The 23,343-nt window shown below is 36.0% G+C and overlaps 1 protein-coding gene across 3 annotated transcripts in view; it reads right to left on the reverse strand.

Annotated features, from left to right (window-relative positions):
* The window catches only part of LOC150093908 (proprotein convertase subtilisin/kexin type 7-like), a 261,148-nt gene that overhangs the window by 214,305 nt on the left and 23,500 nt on the right, over positions 1-23,343 (reverse strand). For all 3 annotated transcript variants that reach the window (XR_016550296.1, XM_090412667.1, XM_090412668.1), the window contains exon 5: positions 9,765-9,860. Coding sequence is in view for 2 of the 3 variants with exons in the window: in XM_090412667.1 (XP_090268793.1) it covers positions 9,765-9,860 (96 nt within the window). In the remaining variant the exon portion in view is untranslated. The remainder of the gene's footprint in view (positions 1-9,764; positions 9,861-23,343) is intronic.

Genomic DNA, 23,343 nt, shown 5'->3' on the forward strand with positions numbered 1-23,343 from the left:
TCTTGCCTCATCCAACCCAATTCAACTTTCGAATCTTGCGTCACATTCTCTCTATCATTAATCTTTCTAATTTTCAAACTCTCGACTCCCACTTGACATTTTCACTCTCATTCATCCTTCTGAGTTTCTGTACTTTCGGTTCATGCGTCCAACTTTCGCTTTCATTCATTCTTTCCATTTTTCACACTTTCGATCCTTTCGTCACACTATTTCCAGTTTCTTTTGTTCTCTCAATTTCGTTTCCTTCCCCCACATTCGCCTCACTTTCGTTCTTTTTGCAATCCATTACAGTTTTCAAATTACTCGTTTTCTTTTTCAATGCTTTCTTAACAAATTTTCGGCTTTCTTTCCCACCATGCTTCTCTTTTGAACGGGCACTTATTTTTCCTGCGACATTCTTGCTACTAACACTTTCTGTCATCAAATTCATATTAGCACTCATCAAATCCTCGTTTAGCTCACACTTCGCACATATCCTCCTTCCATCCCTAAATGTTCAAACCATCTATGTAATCAAAAGATGGCATGTAACACACCTCGCACTTCACGAAACGACTGGTCTAAGTTAAAGTCATGCACTGACAAAGCCAGTGCCATCTTTCCTTTGCTAGTTACTACTCTAAGGCCAAAAACAACGAATTTGTAATTATGTTTATGCAAAATATCCCACACACCAATAATACTAGTAGCACACAACTTTTATAGCAGCTCTTACTCAAACAATCACTCATATGCAATTAATTATTTCAAGAATAACTTATCTGAATCCGGAGCTCTTCTTACACACTGCTGCTACTGTTGCCTCACGAGTGCCTTCTCCCTTATCCAAGTGTAAGCAAACAAAGTTTGCATGTGAAGCATCTTCACAACTGGGTTACTTGTATATAGAGGCTAATGATCCCTTAATAGTAATTAACTGCCTTAGTCATTAGCCTCTATATACAAGTAACCCAATTGTGATGATGCTGTGCACAAACTTTGTTTGCTTACACTTGGATAAAGGATTAAGTGCCTTAGTATCCATTTACTAGCAACTGTCTTAGTCATTAGCCTTTAATGACTAAGTCATTAGGAACAAAGTGAGTAATATTAGATGTTCATTTAAAAATATGAACCAGTCAATTCTTGACTGAGAGTTTCAGAAGGACATACTCACCTGTTTTATTGATTATAAGAAAGCTTTGGATTGTGTCGATCACAGCAAGAGACTGTGTATTATAATGAGATCAATGGGAATACCTGAGATCTAATTGATTGGAGAGCAGTATGACAACCAAGAACTTCAGTAAAAACAGTCTTTGGAGAAACAGTGTTCAAGTGGAAAAAGGGATGAGGCAGGGTTGTATACTGCTTCAATATCTTTTTAATATTTATAGTGAATATATTATGAGAATGGCTAACTTAGACAAAGATCCAGCTAGAATTAAGACTGGTTGCAGAAAATTAAATAATTTATGATATGCAGATGATATAACCCTCATAGCAGAAACTGAGGAACATCTGGAGCAGTTAATTCTATTGGTTAAGAGGGAAAGTAACAAAGCTGAACTTAATTTAAACATCAGCAAAACAAAAGTTATGGTCTCTGGCAATTTAAATGAATTCATAATAGAGGATGATAAAATAGAAATCATTGAAAGTTATGATTTACTGGGATCCAGAATCAGAAATGACGGTAAATGTGAAGATAAAAGTAAAAGAATGATAGTCATGGGAAAAAAGGCTATGTTAAACCTGACAAAAATTATGAAAGATAGAGGTGTGAGTAAGACTACAAAAGTTAGAACTGTCAAAGCAATGGTATTTCCAGTAGTGATGTATGGATGTGAAAGCTGGAGTATTAAAAAGACAGACAGAAAGCAAACTGATTCATTTAAATTATGAATGTGGAGGAGACTATTAAGAATCCCATGGACTTCAAAATTTTTTGTGCCTATGGTCCCACAGAAGGTTCTACTAAGGTAAAAGTGGAGGAATTTTTTGAGGCTTTAGAAAAAGCAACTGACACAATGAAAAAGGAAAAGTTGGTCCTTGTTGGGGATCTAAATAGTAGAGTAGGAAATGATTGTGAGACATACAAAAACATTTTGGGAAAATTTGGAGAAAAGAGCAAAGCTAATAATAATGGCAAATATCTGTTGGATTTCTGCTCAGGACATGGACTGGTTATTACTAACACCATGTTCGAACATAAAAATGTGCACAAATTCACATGGAGAGAAGAGGCTAGGAATAAGAAAAGTCTCATTGACTATGTTATTGTTGATAGTGATGTTTTCTCCCTGGTGCAGGACACCAGAGTGTACAGAGGATTTGAAATTGGAAGTGATCACTATTTAGTCTTGAGCAGGATAAAATTGAATTTCATATTGAAAAGAATAACATGTAAGAAAGTTTTAAAGCGAATAAAAGTTGAGCAGCTCTCAGATGTAAACTGTAGACTAAAATACAGAAATATTATTGAAAAGAAAATGAAAGAGTTTGAGAACAGGAATCAAACCTTGGAGATTCAGTGGCAAACTCTGAAGGAAACATTGATTGATTCTGCCAGAGAGGCATGTGGTGAGGTTGTGTGCAAAGATAAAAAAATCAGAACTCCCTGGTGGACACAGGAAGTTAAAGAGGCAGTGAAGGAAAAGAAGAAAGCATATCAAAAGTTCCTGGCAAATAAGTCAGCTTTTACTCTTACAGAATACAGAGACAAATGTAAGAAAGCTAAACAGTGTGTAAAACTAGCTAAACAAAAGTCATGGGAGGACTTTGGCAAGAATATAGAAAATAAATATCAAGAAGGTGGCAAAATATTCTGGAGGTTGTTGAAGAAGCTTAGGAATGGAGGAAAGAGTGCTGTAAAAGGAAATAGAGATGATAAAGGTGAAATGAAAACAGGAGAAAAAGATATCCTTGAAGTATGGAGTAATTACTTTGAAAAACTGCTAAATGAAACAAGCAGTGATGACAGCACAGTGATAAAAAACACTGACCAGGCATGCAGTCAGGAATATATATCCATACTTGAAGTAGAAAAAGCCATCAAAGGCTTGAAATGTGGAAAGGCAGCAGGAGTAGATGATATTCGACCAGAAATGCTGAAGTATGGTGGTATAAGAGTCTTACAGTGGCTGCACTGCATAGTTCAGAAAGCCTGGACAGAGGGACGAATTCCCGATGATTGGAGTAGAGCTCTCATAGTACCCATATATAAAAAGGGAAATAAAACTGAATGTGAGAATTACAGAGGTATTTCCCTACTGAGTGTTCCTGGCAAGATCTATGCAAGTATACTTGAGAAACGGTTGAGAAGAATTGTGGAAGAAAAGCTTGGTGAAGAACAAGCTGGATTCAGGCCAAATAGAGGCTGTCAGGATCAGATCTTCACTTTACGACAAATAGTCGAGAAAGCATGGGAATATAACAAAGATCTGTATTTAAGTTTTGTCGATTTGGAAAAGGCATATGACAAGGTGCCAAGAGAGAAGCTATTCAATACGCTGCAGTTATATGGTGTCAATGGGGCATTATATCAAGCAATACTTAGTCTTTATTTGAGTTGTGAGTCAGCAGTTAGAATTGAAGGAAGTACAGGAAGATGGTTTAATGTTAAATCTGGTGTGAGACAAGGATGTACATTATCCCCTCTGTTATTCATTATCTATATGGATCACATTATGAAGGAATGTGGTATTAAACCTGATATCAAAATTGGAGATGTTAATGTCAGCTCTTTGCTTTATGCGGATGATGTTATACTTCTAAATAAATCCGCTACAAGTCTGCAAGAGTCTTTGACTAAATTGAATAGCTGTTGTAATAGATATGGTATGAAGGTCAGCAATAAAAAGACAAAGACAATGAAAATAGGCAGAATCATTGAAAATGTCAACTGTGTTGTGAATGGAGAACCTGTGGAACAAGTAAAACATTTCAGCTACTTAGGCACAATTTTTACTGAAGATGGTAAACTAAATATAGAAATAGACAACAGAATCAGCAAAGCTGGTATCGTGGGAAGTCAATTGAATAAATTCATATGGAATAAGAAAGAAATTAGTCGGAACACTAAATTAGCTGTATACAAGACTGTGTTCAAACCAATTTTAACTTATGGATCTGAGAGCTGGGTCAGAAGTAAAACACTTGACCAAAGACTAGAGACCGCAGATATGAGAGTCCTGAGAAAGATTAGAGGCGTGAACAGATGGCATCAATGGCAATATCATATTAAAAATAAGGATATTAGGAAAGAACTTGACATTGTCAGCATCCAGGAATGTGTTAGCAGAGCTAATCTCAGATGGTATGGTGACTTAAATAGAATGGGAGAAGAAAGATTAGCAAAACAAGTGTTCTCTGCCAGGTTGGCAGGAAAACGACCCAGAGGAAGACCAAGATATAGGTGGATTGATACGGTACAAAGTGCCTTAGACGATAGAAATATAAGATCTGATAATGTTGGAGTCTTGACAAGTAACAGACTGATTTGGAGGAAAATTGTAGATAGGAAGTTAGTAATGATGTAATTTTTTCATGTAGTACTGTCATATCCTGTACACCCCTTGAGGGTACATGGCAGGAATTTGATGATGATGATGATGATGATGATGGACTTCAAAATGACCAATAAGAAGATTTTAGACAGTATAAAGACAGAATGCTCCTTGGAGGTGGTGACTGCTAAACAGAAGTTGATCTACTTTGGACATGTTATGTGAGCTGATGAATCACTGGAAAAGGCAGTAATGTTGGGGAAGATCGAGGGAACGAGAAGAAAAGGAAGACCACAAAACAGTTGGATGAACAACATAAAAGAACTTACCAACTTGAACTTACAATTGCTGAAAGGACAAGAAGCCGGGAGACGAAGAGCCTTTGTTCACAAGATCACCGAGAGTCGAAAACAAATGAATGGCATATAAAAACAACACAAATGACTTGCAAAGAATCAAGTCAAACTGACTTGATTCTGTGCAATTCATGGCCATAACTATGCAGGTGCAATGGGTGAAATCAGGCACAAGGCCTAGGATGAAGGGGACCCTGAAATGGTATATCAAAAATCATCATCATCATCAAATTCCTGCCTTGTACCCTTAAGGGGTGTACAGGATATGATAGTACTACATGGAAAATTTACATAATTTCTAACTTCCTATCAACAATTTTCCTCCAAATCAGTCTGTTATTTGTCAAGACTCCAATATTATCAGATCTTATATTTCTATCGTCTAAGGCACTTTGTACCGTATCAATCCACCTATATCTTGGTCTTCCTCTGGGTCGTTTTGCTGCCAACCTGGCAGAGAACACTTGTTTTACTAATCTTTCTTCGTCCATTCTGTTTAAGTGACCATACCACCTGAGATTAGCTCTGCTAACGCATTCCTGGATGTTGACAATGTCAAGTTCTTTCCTAATATCCTCGTTTTTAATATGATACTGCCATTGATGCCATCTGTTCATGCCTATAATCTTTCTCAGGACTCTCATATCTGTGGTCTCTAGTCTTTGGTCAAGTGGTATACTTCTGACCCAGCACTCAGATCCATAAGTTAAAACTGGTTTGAACACTGTCTTGTATACAGCTAATTTAGTGTTCTGACTAATTTCTCTCTTATTCCATATGAATTTATTCAATTGACTTCCCACCATACCAGCTTTGCTGATTCTATTGTCTATTTCTATATTTAATTTACCATCTTCAGTAAAAATCGTGCCTAAATAGCTGAAATGTTTTACTTGTTCCACAGGTTCTCCATTCACAACACAGTTGACATTTTCAATGATTCTGCCTATTTTCATTGTCATTGTCTTTTTATTGCTGACCTTCATACCATATCTATTACAAGAGCTATTCAATTTAGTCAGAGAATCTTGCAGACTTGTAGCGGATTTATTTAGAAGTATAACATCGTCTGCATAAAGCAAAGAGCTGACATTAACATCTCCAATTTTGATATCATGTTTAATACCGCTATCCTTCATAATGTGATCCATATAGATAATGAATAACAGAGGGGATAATGTACATCCTTGTCTCACACCAGATTTAACATTAAACCATCTTCCTGTACTTCCTTCAATTCTAACTGCTGACTTACAACTCAAATAAAGACTAAGTATTGCTTGATATAATGTCCCATTGACACCACATAACTGCAGCGTATTGAATAGCTTCTCTCTTGGGACCTTGTCATATGCCTTTTCCAGATCGACAAAACTTAAATACAGATCTTTGTTATATTCCCATGCTTTCTCGACTATTTGTCGTAAAGTGAAGATCTGATCCTGACAGCCTCTATTTGGCCTGAATCCAGCTTGTTCTTCACCAAGCTTTTCTTCCACAATTCTTCTCAATCGTTTCTCAAGTATACTTGCATAGATCTTGCCAGGAACACTCAGTAGGGAAATACCTCTGTAATTCCCACATTCAGCTTTATTTCCCTTTTTATATATGGGTACTATGAGAGCTTTACTCCAATCATCGGCAATTCGTCCCTCTGTCCAGGCTTTCTGAACTATGCAGTGCAGCCACTGTAAGACTCTCATACCACCATACTTCAGCACATTTCTGGTCGAATATCATCTACTCCTGCTGCTTTTCCACATTTCAAGCCTTTGATGGCTTTTTCTACTTCAAATATGGATATGTATTCCTGACTGTATGCCTGGTCAGTGTTTTTTACCACTGTGATGGCATCACTGCTTGTTTCATTTAGCAGTTTTTCAATTTCAGTAATTGCTCCATACTTCAAGGATATCTTTTTCTGCAGTTTTCATGTCACCTTTATCATTTCTAACTCCTTTTACAGCACTCTTTCCTCCATTCCTAAGCTTCTTCAACAACCTGCAGAATATTTTGCCACCTTCTTGATATTTATTTTCTATATTCTTGCCAAAGTCCTCCCATGACTTTTGTTTAGCAAGTTTTACACAGTGTTTAGCATGCTTGCATTTGTCTCTGTATTCTCTAAGAGCACAAGCTGACTTATTTGACAGGAACTTTTAATATGCTTTCTTCTTTTCCTTCACTGCCTCTTTAACTTCCTATGTCCACCAGGGAGTTCTGATTTTTTTATCCTTGCAGACAACCTCACCAAATGCTTCTCTGGCAGAATCAATCAATGTTTTCTTCAGAGTTTGCCACTGAATCTCCAAGGCTTGATTCCTGTTCTCAAACTCTTTCATTTTCTTTTCAATAATATTTCTGTATTTTAGTCTACAGTTCACATCTGAGAGCTGCTCAACTTTTATTCGCTTTAAAACTTTCTTACATGTTATTCTTTTCAATATAAAATTCAATTTTATCCTGCTCAAGACTAAATAGTGATCACTTCCAATTTCAAATCCTCTGTACACTCTGGTGTCCTGCACCAGGGAGAAAACATCACTTTCAACAATAACATAGTCAATGAGACTTTTCTTATTCCTTGCCTCTTCTCTCCATGTGAATTTGTGCACATGTTTATGTTGGAATATGGTAGTAATAACCAGTCCATGTCCTGAGCAGAAATCCAACAGATATTTATCATTATTATTAGCTTTGCTCTTTTCTCCAAATTTTCCCAAAATATTTTTGTATGTCTCGCAATCATTTCCTACTCTGCTATTTAGATCCCCAACAAGGACCAACTTTTCCTTTTTCATTGTGTCAGTTGCTTTTTCTAAAGCATCAAAAAATTCCTCCACTTCTACCTTAGTAGAACCTTCTGTGGGACCATAGGCACAAATAAGTCTCGTTGTCCAGTTCCCCATTCTCATATTTGCCCACATTACTCTACTTGAGACTGACTGCCATTCAACAAGATTAGCCTCGTATTTTGTGTTGAATACTATGGCTACTCCTTCTTTTCCTTGATTGTCATTGCCTGAATATAACATTTTGTATTTATTGCTCAGAAAGATCTCACCAGTTTTTGTCTTTTTTGTTTCAGTCACCCCTATTATGTCGATTTGGTGCTTATCTAATTCCTCAGCTAGCTCCATTTCTTTGCCATTCAGGCTTCTTATGTTGATAGTACCGATCTTTAACTCTGGTGATGTTGAGTTGGGGTTTGTTTTCAGATTTGTTCCAGTAACTGCTTTTCGCTGTTCGTCCTGGTTTCCTGGCAAAAACAACGGGGGACTTGTTTAACCGGGCGACGCCCCAGCCGGCATGAAATTTTGTCATGTCGTACCATCATTTTTTATTTTGGTTTAACCAATAAGAATACAATTTGGTCGGCTAAATCCCAAATTGCCAGCCCATCCTCGTTCGTTCAGTATCCAAGTAGATATCCAACAAGGTGCACCATGAGAAGGTGAGGATTGGACATTAGGTCAGAAGCCCTGGTCGGGTCTCCGCATTCCTTTAAAGGCTATGTGGAGGTCTCCTCTCAGTTATACAGCTTTGAGCCTTAAGCACCCCTTATAATCATTAATCAAAAATAACCTTATTTTAATTTTCAAATTTTTAATTTTGCTGCCGATTCATAAACTGATATTATATGACCATGATAAGACCTCACTTGGACAGGTCTGGTCTCCTGGTTTCCATTGTGATTCTGATATAGTGGAGAGAGTGTGCAAAGCAGGATGTTAAAAATGATATGAGGATTGTGGAATATACTGATTATGAAGAGATTGAAAATTTGTATTATAATAGGAGAAAGAGGGGGTGATATGATTGAGACTTACAAATTTCTCAGTCATACAAGATTTCAGTTGATAGAATATTTCAATTTATGGAGGATGGGGAAAGAACAAGAGGGCATCCTTGGAAGCTGAGAATGAATGCCTCTAAGGAGGAGGTGAGGGCTAGATTTTTCTCTCATAGGTTGGTGCGTGATAGGAATGGATTGCCATTGGATGTTGTGATTTCAAGCAGTGTGAATGAATTAAAAAATAAGTATGATAGCTGGTGAATGTAGTATGTGGCCTCCCTCGATGAGTTCCTGACTCCCTGAAGGTCTCTCTTAATACGAGGGTGGTCTGAAAAGTTCTCGGCCTCGACAATAGATGGCAACACTATTGGCAAGATTTTTTTTTTCTAAGTTGGTACATCTGTCATAAGCATCCATGTGAAATTGCAAGTCATTCTATTAAGTAGCTTGTTTTATACAGCTGTCTGAAGCAAAAGTGTTGTCTGTATCCCTTGAAATTGATAAAATTGAGAATCGTGCAGTTATAAAATTCTTTATAAAAGAAGGTTTAACACCAAAAGAAATTCATTTGAAGTTCATAAAAGTTTATGGGCACTCTTCTCCTTCGTTTTCAATGATTAAGAAATTTGCTGCTGAGTTTAAACGTGGCTGTACCAGCCTTGAAGATGATCCATGTGAAGGACGTCCAAAAAGTGCAACAACACCAGAAATCATTGATCAAGTGCACGATATGGTATTGGATGATCAGCGAGTCAAAGTGCATGAAATTGCTGACACTATAGGCATTTCAAAAGAATGTGCAGGATACATTTTGCATAATTTGCAAATGAAAAAGCTTTGTGCAAGATGGGTGCCAAGCTTGCTCACAGCAGATCAAAAATGCACTCAAATGGAAATCTCTGAACATTGCAGGGAAAAGTTCAATATTCTGCATTTACAAAAGTTGGAGGTTTGAGGGGGGGGGGTCAAACATAAGGATGATATTCCTAGTTGGAATATCATTCTTATGTTTATGGTACTGACTACAAAAATTTTTAAAATAAAAAACCACTATCAATTCAAAGTTGTACATCATCTACTTATAATATAAAAATACATTAAGATAAATTGTAAACACAAATTTACCTGAAACTTTTGCATTATATGCCACTCCAACACCACAGAATGTATTAGTGGCAGCTGCAATTTCACCTGCACAACGAGTTCCATGATCATTTAATGCTACAGATAAAAATAGTGCTGTAATTATTTTTCTGGCAGAGAAATCAAGATGCAGAAATCGAAAGGCTCAATGTGTTAGCATTTTAATCTGTAAAAAAATGTTGAATTTAACTAAATAAATAACAATTTAAGATTTTTTTACTACAATAATTTTCCAAAACCAATTTCATAATGCATTTCTGGAAAGTTACAAACATATAAAATTGGCTTCTTTCCTGAGAATGAAAGCAATCTGAAGTGAGGAAAAAATAAGTGCTCAGTTTTATATAATAAATATTCAGCCCTATGTGCTGGTTATACAAATTTGGATGATCAAATGAATTTTCACATGAATTATCACAACAGGAAAAAAAATAAGTACTTCAAATTAAAAAAATATTTTACCTTCGGCGGAACAATTACAATGTGATCAGAAAGGTACACAATAAGTAGTAAAAACAAAATCATCCATTATCACTGTATGCAGTATACAGGAACTAATTCCCAAGTAAACTTATATCAACATCATAAATTCTCCCATATAAATTTATTTAAATTAAATCAGTGAACGCTTCATTTGTTTTTTCTGAAATTATCAGGATGAATAAGCAGAGCAAAATGAAAATACAAATGTAGAAAAGTATCTATGACTCACTGAAAAGAATAAGTATTTTTTTTTAAATATAATTTAGAACTGAGAGCAAGCATGAATGATGCATTCAACATATAACATGCAATTTGTTTTGTATATTTTGTAAATGGATATTTGTGTATAAAAGGTCCACACTTGCTAATACTGGATGATTTCCTAACATCATTTGGAAATCATTTGTTTGATCATATTTATAAACAGTCTTTTGCTCGAATCAGATGAGCAAACAACCCACATACTAGACTCCATGGACAGATGAATAAACAGGTTATTTAAGAGATGAGGTATTGAAACTGGGGGCACTGTGTGTCCACTCTCCCAGCCTGACAATAAATTTATAGATACGTGGGTAATTCAGAAAATAATCAAAGTGATGGTTATTTGTGGAACAAATAGGGGGAAATTTGCTTTAGTTGACTACACAAGAATTGGACCTGCTTTATCTTCAATTGCTGCCATTGCTCAATGTTTTTTTTTGTTGTTGTTATTGTTTTTCATTATTAAGATTTATATTCAATTAGTTTCATTAAGGGGTGCTTAACGGTCAAAGCTGTATAACTGAGAGGAGATCTCATAATAGCCTTTAAAGGAATGCGAAGAACCGACCAGGGCTTCTGACCTAATGTCCAATCCTCACCTTCTCATGGTGCACCCTGTTGGGTATCTACTTGGATACTGAACGAACGAGGATGGGCTGGCAATTTGGGATTTAGCCGACCAAATTGTATTCTTATTGGTTAAACCAAAATAAAAAATGATGGTACAACATGACAAAATTTCATGAAGGCTGGGTCGTCACCTGGTTAAACAAGGATCCAGTTGTTTTCGCCAGGGAACCAGGGTGAACAGCGAAAAGTCAGCTACTGCAACAAATCTGAAAACAAACCCCAACTCAACATCACCAGAGTTAAAGATCGGTACTATCAACATAATTAGCCTGAATGGCAAAGAAATGGAGCTAGCTGAAGAATTAGATAAGTACCAGATCGACATAATAGAGGTGACTGAAACAAAAAAGACAAAAACTGGTGAGATCTTTCTGAGCAATAAATACAAAATGTTATATTCAGGCAATGACAATCAAGGAAAAGAAGGAGTAGCCATAGTATTCAACACAAAATACGAGGCTAATCTTCTTGAATGACAGGCAGTCTCAAGTATAGTGATGTGGAAAAATATCGGAATGAGGAATTGGACAATGAGACTTATTTGTGCCTATGGTCCCACAGAAGGTTCTACTAAGGTGGAAGTGGAGGAATTTTTTGATGCTTTAGAGAAAGCAACTGACACAATGAAAAAGGAAAAGTTGGTCCTTGTTGGGGATCTAAATAGCAGAGTAGGAAATGATTGTCAGACATACAAAAATATTTTGGGAAAATTTGGAGAAAAGAGCAAAGCTAATATTAATGGCTAATACCTGTTGGATTTCTGCTCAGGACATGGATTAGTTATTACTAACACCATGTTCCAACATAAAAATGTGCACAAATTCACATGGAGAGAAGAGGCAAGGAATAAGAAAATCTCATTGATTATGTTATTGTTGATAGTGATGTTTTCTTCCTGGTGCAGGACACCAGAGTGTACAGAGGATTTGAAATTGGAAGTGATCACTATTTAGTCTTGAGCAGGATAAAATTGAATTTCATATTGAAAAGAATAACATGTAAGAAAGTTTTAAAGCGAATAAAAGTTGAGCAGCTCTCAGATGTGAACTGTAGACTAAAATACACACAGATTATTGAAGAAAAAATGAAAGAGTTTGAGAACAGGAATCAAACCTTGGAGATTCAGTGGCAAACTCTGAAGAAAACATTGATTGATTCTGCCAGAGAAGCATGTGGTGAGGTTGTCTGCAAGGATAAAAAAATCAGAACTCCCTGGTGGACACAGGAAGTTAAACAGGCAGTGAAGGAAAAGAAGAAAGCATATCAAAAGTTCCTGTCAAATAAGTCAGCTTGTGCTCTTAGAGAATACAGAGACAAATGAAGCATGCTAAACACTGTGTAAAACTAGCTAAACAAAAGTCATGGGAGGACTTTGGCAAGAATATAGAAAATAAATATCAAGAAGGCGTCAAAATATTCTGCAGGTTGTTGAAGAAGCTTAGGAATGGAGGAAAGAGTGCTGTAAAAGGAGTTAGAGATGATAAAGGTGAAATGAAAACTGGAGAAAAATATCCTTTTAGTATGGAGTAATTACTTCGAAAAATTGCTAAATGAAACAAGCAGTAATAGCACAGTGGTAAAAAACACTCACCAGGCATACAGTCAGGAATACATATCCATGCTTGAAGTAGAAAAAGCCATCAAAGGCTTGAAATGTGGAAAGGCAGCAGGAATAGATGATATTCGACCAGAAATGCTGAAATATGGCAGTATAAAAGTCTTACAGTGGCTGCACTGCAAAGTTCAGAAAGCCTGGACAGAGGGACGAATTCCTGATGATTGGAGTAGAGCTCTAATAGTGATCATATATAAAAAAGGAAATAAAACTGAATGTGAAAATTACAGAGGTATTTCCCTACTGAGTGTTCCTGGCAAGTTCTATGCAAGTATACTTGAGAAACGGTTGAGAAGAATTGTGGAAGAAAAGCTTGGTGAAGAACAAGCTGGATTCAGGCCAAATAGAGGCTGTCAGGATCGGATCTTCACTTTACGACAAATAGTCGAGAAAGCATGGGAATATAAGAAAGATCTGTATTTAAGATTTGTCGATTTGGAAAAGGCACATGACAAGGTTCCAAGAGAGAAGCTATTCAATAAGCTACAGTTATATGGTGTCAATGGGACATTATATCAAGCAATACTTAGTCTCTATTGGAGTTGTAAGTCAGCAGTTAGAATTGAAGGACGTACAGGAAGATGGTTTAATGTTAAATCTGGTGTGAGACAAGGATGTACATTATCCTCTCTGTTATTCATTATCTATATGGATCATGTTATGAAGGAAAGTGGTATTAAACATGATATCAGAATTGAAGATGTTAATGTCAGCTCTTTGCTTTACACAGACGATGTTATACTTCTAAATAAATCCGCTACAAGTTTGCAAGAGTCTCTGACTAAATTGAATAACTGTTGTAATAGATATGATATGAAGGGTCAGCATTAAAAAGACAAAAAAAATGAAAATAGGTAGAAATGTTGAAAATGTCAACTGAGTTGTGAATGGGGAACCTGTGGAACAAGTAAAGCATTTCAGCTACTTAGGCACGATTTTTAGTGAAGATGGTAAATTAAATATGGAAATAGACAACAGTATGGTAGGAAGTCAATTGAATAAATTCATATGGAATAAGAGAGAAATTAGTCGGAACACTAATTAGCTGTATACAAAAGTGTTCAAACCAGTTTTAACTTTGGATCTGAGAGCTAGATCAGAAGTAAAACACTTGACCAAAGACTAGAGACCGCAGATATGAGAGTCCTGAGAAAGATTAGAGGCGTGAACAGATGGCATCAATAGCAATATCATATTAAAAACGAGGATGTTAGGAAAGAACTTGACGTTGTCAGCATCGAGGAATGCGTTAGCAGAGCTAATCTCAGGTGGTATGGTCACTTAAACAGAATGGGTGAAGAAAGATTAGCAAAACAAGTGTTCTCTGCCAGGTTGGCAGGAAAACGACCCAGAGGAAGACCAAGATATAGGTGGATTGATACTGTACAAAGATAAAAATTTAAGATCTGATAATATTGGAGTCTTGACAAATAACAGACTGATTTGGAGGAAAATTGTAGATAGGAAGTTAGTAATGATGTAAATTTTTCATGTAGTACCTATCATATCCTGTACACCCCTTGAGGGTGCATGTCAGGAATTTGATGATGATAGTTTCATTCTTTCAATTAAATCCATACATAACTGAATGTATATTATTATATATAATTGTTGCATTATACATGAAGTGACAAAACTAAAGGCAAGTCAATTCTTTGTTTTTAAGTTCAATGTGAGTAGTCTTCAAGCAATATGTCATGTATGAGATGTGTTTGTTAGCAAAAAAAAAAGTTGAGGATGGTATGAAAATTTTTTAGAAACGTGTGCTTATTAGGTACATAGACAAGCATGAGATTTTGAATGTGAGCAAGATATCTAACTCACAGAGCAAGTAGTGATAGGTGTAAGAAAGAATATGATCATGAATTGAAGTGGGAGTGTATGGTAGTTATAGGTGTAAAAGAAGTGAGATAGCGAGAAATAGGTAATATACACATAGTAGAAGAAAAAAAAAAGTTGGATGAAATACAGTGAACTCTGCATTATCTGAACCTCTATTAAACGAGTTAACTCATTTAATCCAATTATAAATTTCAGAGCTGCCTAGTTCTTGTGTTATGCCATCAGAAGTGCAATGTCCCCAATATTGGTTGCAATTCCTTTGTTTTATGTTGTTTTTAGGCAAATTAATACTTGCAACTTCTTTTTAAACATGACTTGTTTTTAAGTTTTTAATTTCCATCCCTGTATTACATTATTTGTTATCTCCAATATATATATATATATATATATATATATATATATATATATACAGGGTGTTCGGGATAAATTTGACAGTTTCGTAAGGAAAAAGAAAATCTTCTTTGTATCTATTAAATTTAATGAATTGACAAAAAAACATTACAGGCAGAGTTAATTACAATACTATCAACAAGATTTACTCAAAATAACCACCATTAGCATCGATCACAGCTTCAATTCTGCTTCGGAACCTCGAACAAGCTGATGCTACAGTCTCCCTGGGAAGGGCCGCAAAAACTGTTTTAATTTTATCCATTAACTGGGCTTTTGTATTACTGGAAGTGCGATTGGTGTCTTTTTCAACTGCGCCCCATACAAAATAATCCATGGGGTTAAGGTCTGGGGAGTTTGGAGGCCAAACATTTGGACTGGTGAAGTCGTAGAAATTTTCAGACAACCATTTTTGACTTTTCCCAGAGGTGTGGCAAGGGGCCGAATCCTGCTGCCATACATACGGCCTACCATTGCCTACCCTTGTTATCCAGGGCTTGACTACAGTTAGCAACTCCACGAACAAAGCCCGAATTCCAATGCCAGGGTTCTTCAACACCTGTTCCTGCAGATTTGCGAGGAATTCTGCTGTACGAACGCAATCAGATCGTCTGCTAGGGATCTTTCTTCTTGCTACATCCTCGTAGTCACCATTGCAAGTCTCTAGTTCATGCCTGATTGTTTTTACTGTATTCAGGGAGCATTGGGCAGCAGTCGTAATATCCTTATTTTGATGGCGGGCACGAATCATCATGATACAAGTTATTCTCTTCCATGATTCAGGTGGGTTCCAGCTATCCATCCTTTCTGACATCTTGTATATGAATGAAGAAGGGTCCAAACTTTTAAATGAAGAGAAGTGTGTGTTAATACATGTAACTTACGGAAAAATATAATTAATTATAAATATGTCAAATTTATCCCGAACACCCTGTATATATATATATTTTTTTTTAGCCTTGGACAAAATTGCAATTACAAAAACAGCATTTTCGCCTCTTTTTATGAGTTTTTCTTAACCACCTTAACCATACTTTCATAATAAAAGCAGGAAGAAGAAATTCTTGTCAATTTCAGTGAGCAGTTAATATTTTGATAAGCTAGGTAAATTCTGCTGAGTTGTCAGTTTACATGTATATGAAAAAAAATCATTGAGTATACTTAAAAAATTGTCTGTTTTTAGTACAAAAAATTATAAAAAAATAAAAGTACATTTTCTTATTGTTATTACATAAAACCTCCAGGGAGTGCAAAGACTCATCAAGGGAGAGCACTTATTCTACAACTCTCCGTCTCCACCACTCCCCTAATCCATCATCTGCAACTACCGTCATCATCTACACCAATGCTGACTACCACCACTAACATTTCCACAGATAATCACAAACATCCATACCCATGGCAGGATTCGAACCCGCAACCTTTTGGCTGGAGACCAGATACTCTAACCACTCGGCCAACCAGGCTGGCAAAAAACATCACTTGCTTTAGTATCCCATAATGCACATATCCTTGCGAACATGTAAAATGCTATTCATTATGGGACGGGTCACTACCCAGACCAGTTTCAAATTTATTGAGGTTTCATCAGTGGGAACCAGACCCAGAGGTTATTTAACTGCATATTTTGAAAATAAGCTTTTCTCTTTTAGTAAAACTGCTCATTGTATGACACAGTAATCTACTGTTTATTCAACCACATTACGAAGGCAATTTGCTGTTCTTATAATTGAAACAAAATTACATGGTGCTGTACCAGAAGTTGGTTGGCATGCACGTGTCAGATAATTGAAGGATCATTGTTTTGAAGGATAAAAAAAATTAGATTATTGTATTTGCATAGAAATTAGTTTAGCCCATCAGATTTTTCTCTTAACACTGCTATATCTACTGTGATTCTTCTCATATAAACAGCCTGCCAGTCTCATTGACACTCAAACTTCTAATCATTTCCTTCCTTCAACAATCATAGTATTAATTAGACCAGTGCTTCCCAAACTTCTGGATATCAGGGCCCCCTTCGCAAAAATTAAAATATTTCACGCTACCCCCTCAAAAAAAATCGTAATAGAGAGATATATTATTATAATATTTATTGTATTTATATTCAATACAAAACATACACAGCGAATATTGCAAACATCAAATGCATAAATTACATTTTTTGCCTCTTACCGTTTGGTTCTGAAGACAATGCGTCTGTTCTGGTAAAATATGAAATACTGTCCTTTTTGAGTCTGTTTCTGCTTCTTCTGATTGTTCACGGGATTTTTTTTTTTTTTTTTTTTTTTTTTTTTTATCAGCCACTTATCCATCTCAGGGTTAAATTTTTTAACGTAGAATAGATCAAATAATATCACCACTTACCAATACTGGCACACCACAGACTGATAACATGAAATTAGTGAATATTACCTGAATAAGGGAATCCTCAGACCAGGAACATTTTTCTCTTTTGTGACTTTTCTCCCTTTACGGTAATTAAGCCTAACGTGAAACAGACAGCAAAGGCAGGTTATTAAAACGTGCATATAATTGGTGCAGTATTAACAAAAGATCGCGCAACCAAAAGATAAAAGCATAGCTGACAATTGAGTTGAAATGCTAACTCTCTTCAACCGAATTCCATATGTGAAACTGCCATAACATTCATTATATATATATATATATATATATTACTTAGTTTTAATACTTTTACGAATTTTAATACGTTCGGTTAAATTTTATTGCTGCCTTGGAAATCGAACTCACACAAATCTAATTAATAACAATAGTTTTTAGTTAGATACTGTGTTTGCCCATGCAACATATGGTTTTGTTTCAGTCTATACAGCAGTTTCTGTATGAGGGGACATGTGATTCATTAATTAGTGTGTTTTTATCCCAGTTGTCTCTAATTGCACTATTTGTTGAGAAATATATTACACAGACTCCTCATACCTTATTCACTGGCATAATAAAAGTACTTGTTTTTATTGCCTCTGCAGTATAGTGGCTGTTAGGGAGGGCATGTTGTTTACCACTGCAAGCGAGTTACTATCTCCCCACATGAACTTGTTTAAGCTTTTTTTCATGTGTGAAGCATATGCGAAACTTTTATTGGTAACAGAAAACTAGTTCGGATGACAGTGATAATATAAAACGAGTTTTGATATGTATATAAAGTCAATATCAACAGTCCCTGATTACGAACGCGTGATGAAAGGGACAGGAAGATTTGGAGCTTCCCTGGAGAGCATTCGAAGTAAATGCAATTAACCACTGCTTTGAAATAAAACGTATGAATAAGCAATATTTACTAATATTCATTAAGCACCGAAATACACAGGAAGCAAAGTTTGTGAACCAACACCAATGTGTGAATTTTTCCATTAAAATATAAAAAATAACAAAAAAGAAATAATAAATAATAAAAGTTAAATACGTTTCTTTTAAAATAAAAAAAATCTACTTAGTCTTAAAACATTTTAAACTTGTTTTCATTATTTCACGGCCCCCCTCAACAAAACCTACAGCCCCCAAGGGGGCCGCGGCCCACAGTTTGGGAAGCGCTGAATTAGACAATGCACACTGTACTGCACTGCACTTAGCAAAATGCAATGTGCATTGCCTTGTATTGGCTGAAAAGTAGGAGTTTTATTTATCGTGTCTATAGCTGTGGTGTTAATCATCACTACTACAGTTTGCTGATGAGATCAGTGATAACAAGTATTGTCTATAGTAGAGCAGCTATTATTTAAATACGGCTTGTTACATGTACATATTTGAATCACTTCTCTACATTGCAGTTTTCTGTGTTTAGGAAAATATAATTCTCTAATATGTGATTGGATTATTTTTTAAATCAAACTAGTCTTAATGAAAAATTAATTTCTGAAAATTCTGTCATTTAAAATAAAACAATATGTATAAAATTTTGTTCTGCTACAGCAATATCATCCATGTTTGGGCTCATTCATAGTCCAAGTGAGTGGTAACCTAAGATGTGTTCTCTATTGTTAATAATGGACTGGAGAGAGAGACAATTGGCTTATTAACTCGATTCCATAGCAGAGTCTAGTAGTGAATTTTGAAATTTCCATGCAATGAAGTCACCAAGGGCACTGGTGTCAGAAGGATTACCATGACAGGATATTTTATCCATTATCAAAATAATCACACTAAAAAAAAGGCACATAGCTACTGATAAGAGTGCAAAAAACCTAGCTACGCTACTGACTGCATCATAGAGCTAGTGCTACTGAAAACAAGAAACAAATTTCCCTGACAATATAACTCTTAATTTTAAATACAGACTTTAAATATACTTAAACAATATATAACATGTTTTTATATTTCTAGTCCTTTTATCTTTCAGTCAGTTGTTAATGACAGGACAAAATAAGAGAAATTTCCATGCAGAAATACATAATGTAACTTGCATGCCATTTTTACTATTGAAATTTAGAATTAGATATATTTATGAAAGTCATTCTTCGTCACAGTTGCTGATGTGACAGACTGATGTCAGAATTGAGGTAGATGAACAGGAGGTGCTCAGCATGTTGAAGAATATTGAAGTATCTGTTAGCATACAGCATTTTTAACAGAGTTACAATTTTAAGCTGTAATCCATGTTTGGGCTCATTCATAGTCCAAGTGAGTGGTAACTAAGATGTGCTCTGTGGAAATACAAGTGGTGGTCGGCAGTAGATGCCGTTGGTGTAGTTTTGGTCAGTTGGTGAATTGTGAGTGGTGGAAGCAGAGTTGTAGAGTGGATGCCCTCCCTTATTACAGCAGTGGGACTGGATAACATGCTGGCCAGTGTGTTACATGAATATGCAAGAGAATTGGCAGTGCCTCTGATGAAGTTGTTCAATCTAAGTCTCAGCTCTCACAAGGTTCCAAGGGAGAGGAAAGAGGGTAAAATAGTACCATTACAGACCAATTAATATCTAAAGAGTGGTGGTTAAAGTACTGAAAAATTTGGGTAAAAGAAAAATCCAACAGTGGACAGGAATACGATACCCTATGATGGCAGTATGGCTTTGTAAAAGGTAGGTCCTGCCTTAGTAATTTACTCACATTTTATAATAGAGTGACAACAGAATTAGATAAGGAAAATGGCACACCATGATATTACTGAACTTTGCAAAGAAGTTTGAAAGAATACAGAATGGAAAACTATTACAAAAGTGGAGCAAATGGGAATGGATATGAAGCTGATAGCATTGGGGGGGGGGGGTTAGGTAACAGACAGACCACTAGAAAGTAGTATTAGGTGGAGTGGAATCTAGGAGAAATTATTATTATTATTATTTTTATTATTATTATTTTGACACCTCCAGGGAGTCCAAAGACTCATCGAGGGAGAGTGTGCCGACAGCATCAAACGATTGGCCCCCTTCCAACTACTAACCGTGCTCAAACTTACTTAACTGAGCCATTAGTAGCAGAGGCTCTACCAATCGACCAACCTTTGCCGGCAATGAGGGTGACTAGTGGAGTGCCTCAGGGTTCTGTGTTAGGGCCCCTACGCTTTAAACTGTATATTAATGATGTAGAGAAGGATTTAAATTAGGATATTCAGTTGTTTGCAGCTGATGCAAAACTGGGGAGGACAACAGTCGATAAAGATGATATAGATATCTTTGCAAGATGATTTAAATAAATTAGCATTGTGGGCAAGGGATAATGGTTATCAATTTATGGTATCAGATAGCAGGAAATTGATGAAGCCAGAAACATTGAGGTAATGGTGGACACAATAAAAAGGTAAGGAGGTTATTATTCCTCTTTATAAAGCTATGATTCAGCTACATCTTGACTACTGTGCTAAGATTTAGTCACCTGGGTTTCTTGGGAATTAGGAGGTGGCTGAAAGGATGCAAAGACGAGTTACCAAGTTAGCGACAGGTCTATGGAATGTTACTTATGAGAATAGGTTGAAAATGTGTGGCTTGAAAAGTTTAGTTTGATAGGCAGAAAAGAGGGGACATAATAGAAACTTATAAGTTATTAAAGAGGTTCTATAGACTGCCACAAAGGAAATTTTGCAATACATGACAAATAGAGAACTAGAGATCGATCCTGGAACTTATGTAAGAGCATGGTTAGTAAGGGTGTGCAAACAAGATTTTTTGATTGGAGAGTAGTGAATGAGTGGAATGGATTGCCAGAATTAGTTGTGAGTGCCCAGACAGTTAATGAGTTTAAGGAGAGGTATGATATGTATCATATAAAGGTTAATGTGGATCTTCCAAGATGAGTCTGACTCCATAGAGATAGATGGCTGTATAATAATTTTTTTTTATAATTTTTTTTTTTTTTTAGAAAGACCCTTAAAAGGCTTTAGAACCATCATCATCACCAAATTCTTGCCATGTACCCTCAAGGGGTGTACAGGATATGATAGTACTACATGAAAAATTTACATCATTACTAACTTCCTATCTACAATTTTCCTCCAAAACAGTCTGTTACTTGTCAAGACTCCAACATAATCAGATCTCATATCTCTATGGTCTAAGGCACTTTGTACGGTATCAATCCACCTATATCTTGGTCTTCCTCTCGGTCGTTTTCCTGCCAACCTGGCAGAGAACACTTGTTTTGCTAATCTTTCCTCGCCCATTCTATTTAAGTGACCATACCACCTGAGATTAGCTCTACTAACGCATTCCTGAATGCTGACAATGTCAAGTTCTTTCCTAATATCCTTGTTTTTAATATGATATTGCCATTGATGCCATCTGTTCACGCCTCTAATCTTTCTCAGGACTCTCATATCTGCGGTCTCTAGTCTTTGGTCAAGTGTTTTACTTCTGACCCGGCTCTTAGATCCATAAGTTAAAACTGGTTTGAACACTGTCTTGTATACAAATAATTTCTCTCTTATTCCATATGAATTTATTCAATTGACTTCCTACCATACCAGCTTTGTTGATTCTGTTGTCTATTTCCATATTTAATTTACCATCTTCACTAAAAATCGTGCCTAAGTAGCTGAAATGTTTTATTTGTTCCACAGGTTCTTCATTCACAATGCAGTTGACATTTTCAGCGATTCTACCTATTTTCATTGTCTGTCTTTTTAATGCTGACCTTCATACCATATCTATTACAACAGTTATTCAATTTAGTCAGGGAATCTTACAGACTTGTAGTAGATTTATTTAGAAGTATAACATAGTCCGCATAAAGCAAAGTGCTGACATTAACATCTCCAATTTTGATATCATGTTTAATACCACTTTCCTTCATAATGTGATCTATAGATAATGAATAACAGAGGGAATAATGTACATCCTAGTCTCACACCAGATTTAACATTAAATCACCTTCCTGTGCTTCCTTCAGTTCTAACTGTTGACTTACAACTCAAATAAAGACTAAGTATTGCTTGATATAATTCCCCATTGACACCATATAACAGTAGCGTATTGAATAGCTTCTCTCTTGGCACCTTGTCATATCTTTTTCCTGATCAACAAAAATTAAATATAGATCTTTGTTATATTCCAATGCTTTCTCAACTATTTGTTGTCAAGTGAAAATCTGATCCTGACAGCCCCTATTTGGCCTGAATCCAGGCCAAATAGGGGCTGTATATATGGAAGAAAAGCTTATTCTTCACCAAGCTTTTCTTCCACAATTCTTCTCAACCATTTCTCAAATATACTTGCATAAATCTTACCAGGAACACTCAGTAGGCAAATACCTCTGTAATTCTCACATTCAGTTTTATTTCCCTTTTTATATAATCGGTACTATTAGAGCTCTACTCCAATCATCAGGAGTTTGTCCCTCTGTCCAGGCTTTCTGAACTATGCAGTGCAGCAACTGTAAGACTTTTATACCACCATACTTCAGCATTTCTCGTCAAATATCATCTACTCCTGCTGCCTTTCCACATTTCAAGCCTTTGATTGCTTTTTCTACTTCAAATATGGATATGTATTCCTGACTGTATGCCTGTTGAATGTTTTTTACCACTGTGCTATCACTGCTTGTTTCATTTAGCAGTTTTTCAAAGTAATTACTCCATACTTCAAGGATATCTTTTGCTGCAGTTTTCATGTCACCTTTATCATCTCTTACACCTTTTACAGCACTCTTTCCTCCATTTCTAAGCTTCAACAACCTCCAGAATATTTTGACACCTTCTTGATATTTATTTTCTGTTATTGCAAAATTCCTCCCATGACTTTTGTTTAGATACTTTTACACAGTGTTTAGCTTATTTACATTTGTCTCTGTATTCTCTGAGAGCACAAGCTGACTTATTTGCCAGGAACTTTTGATATGCTTTCTTCTTTTCCTTCACTGACTCTTTAACTTCCCGTGTCTACCATGGAG

This window comes from Typopeltis vanoorti, chromosome 23 (assembly GCF_054136105.1).
Source record: "Typopeltis vanoorti isolate ZY-2024b chromosome 23, IOZ_Tvanoo_1.0, whole genome shotgun sequence".
Taxonomy (NCBI): domain Eukaryota; kingdom Metazoa; phylum Arthropoda; class Arachnida; order Uropygi; family Thelyphonidae; genus Typopeltis; species Typopeltis vanoorti.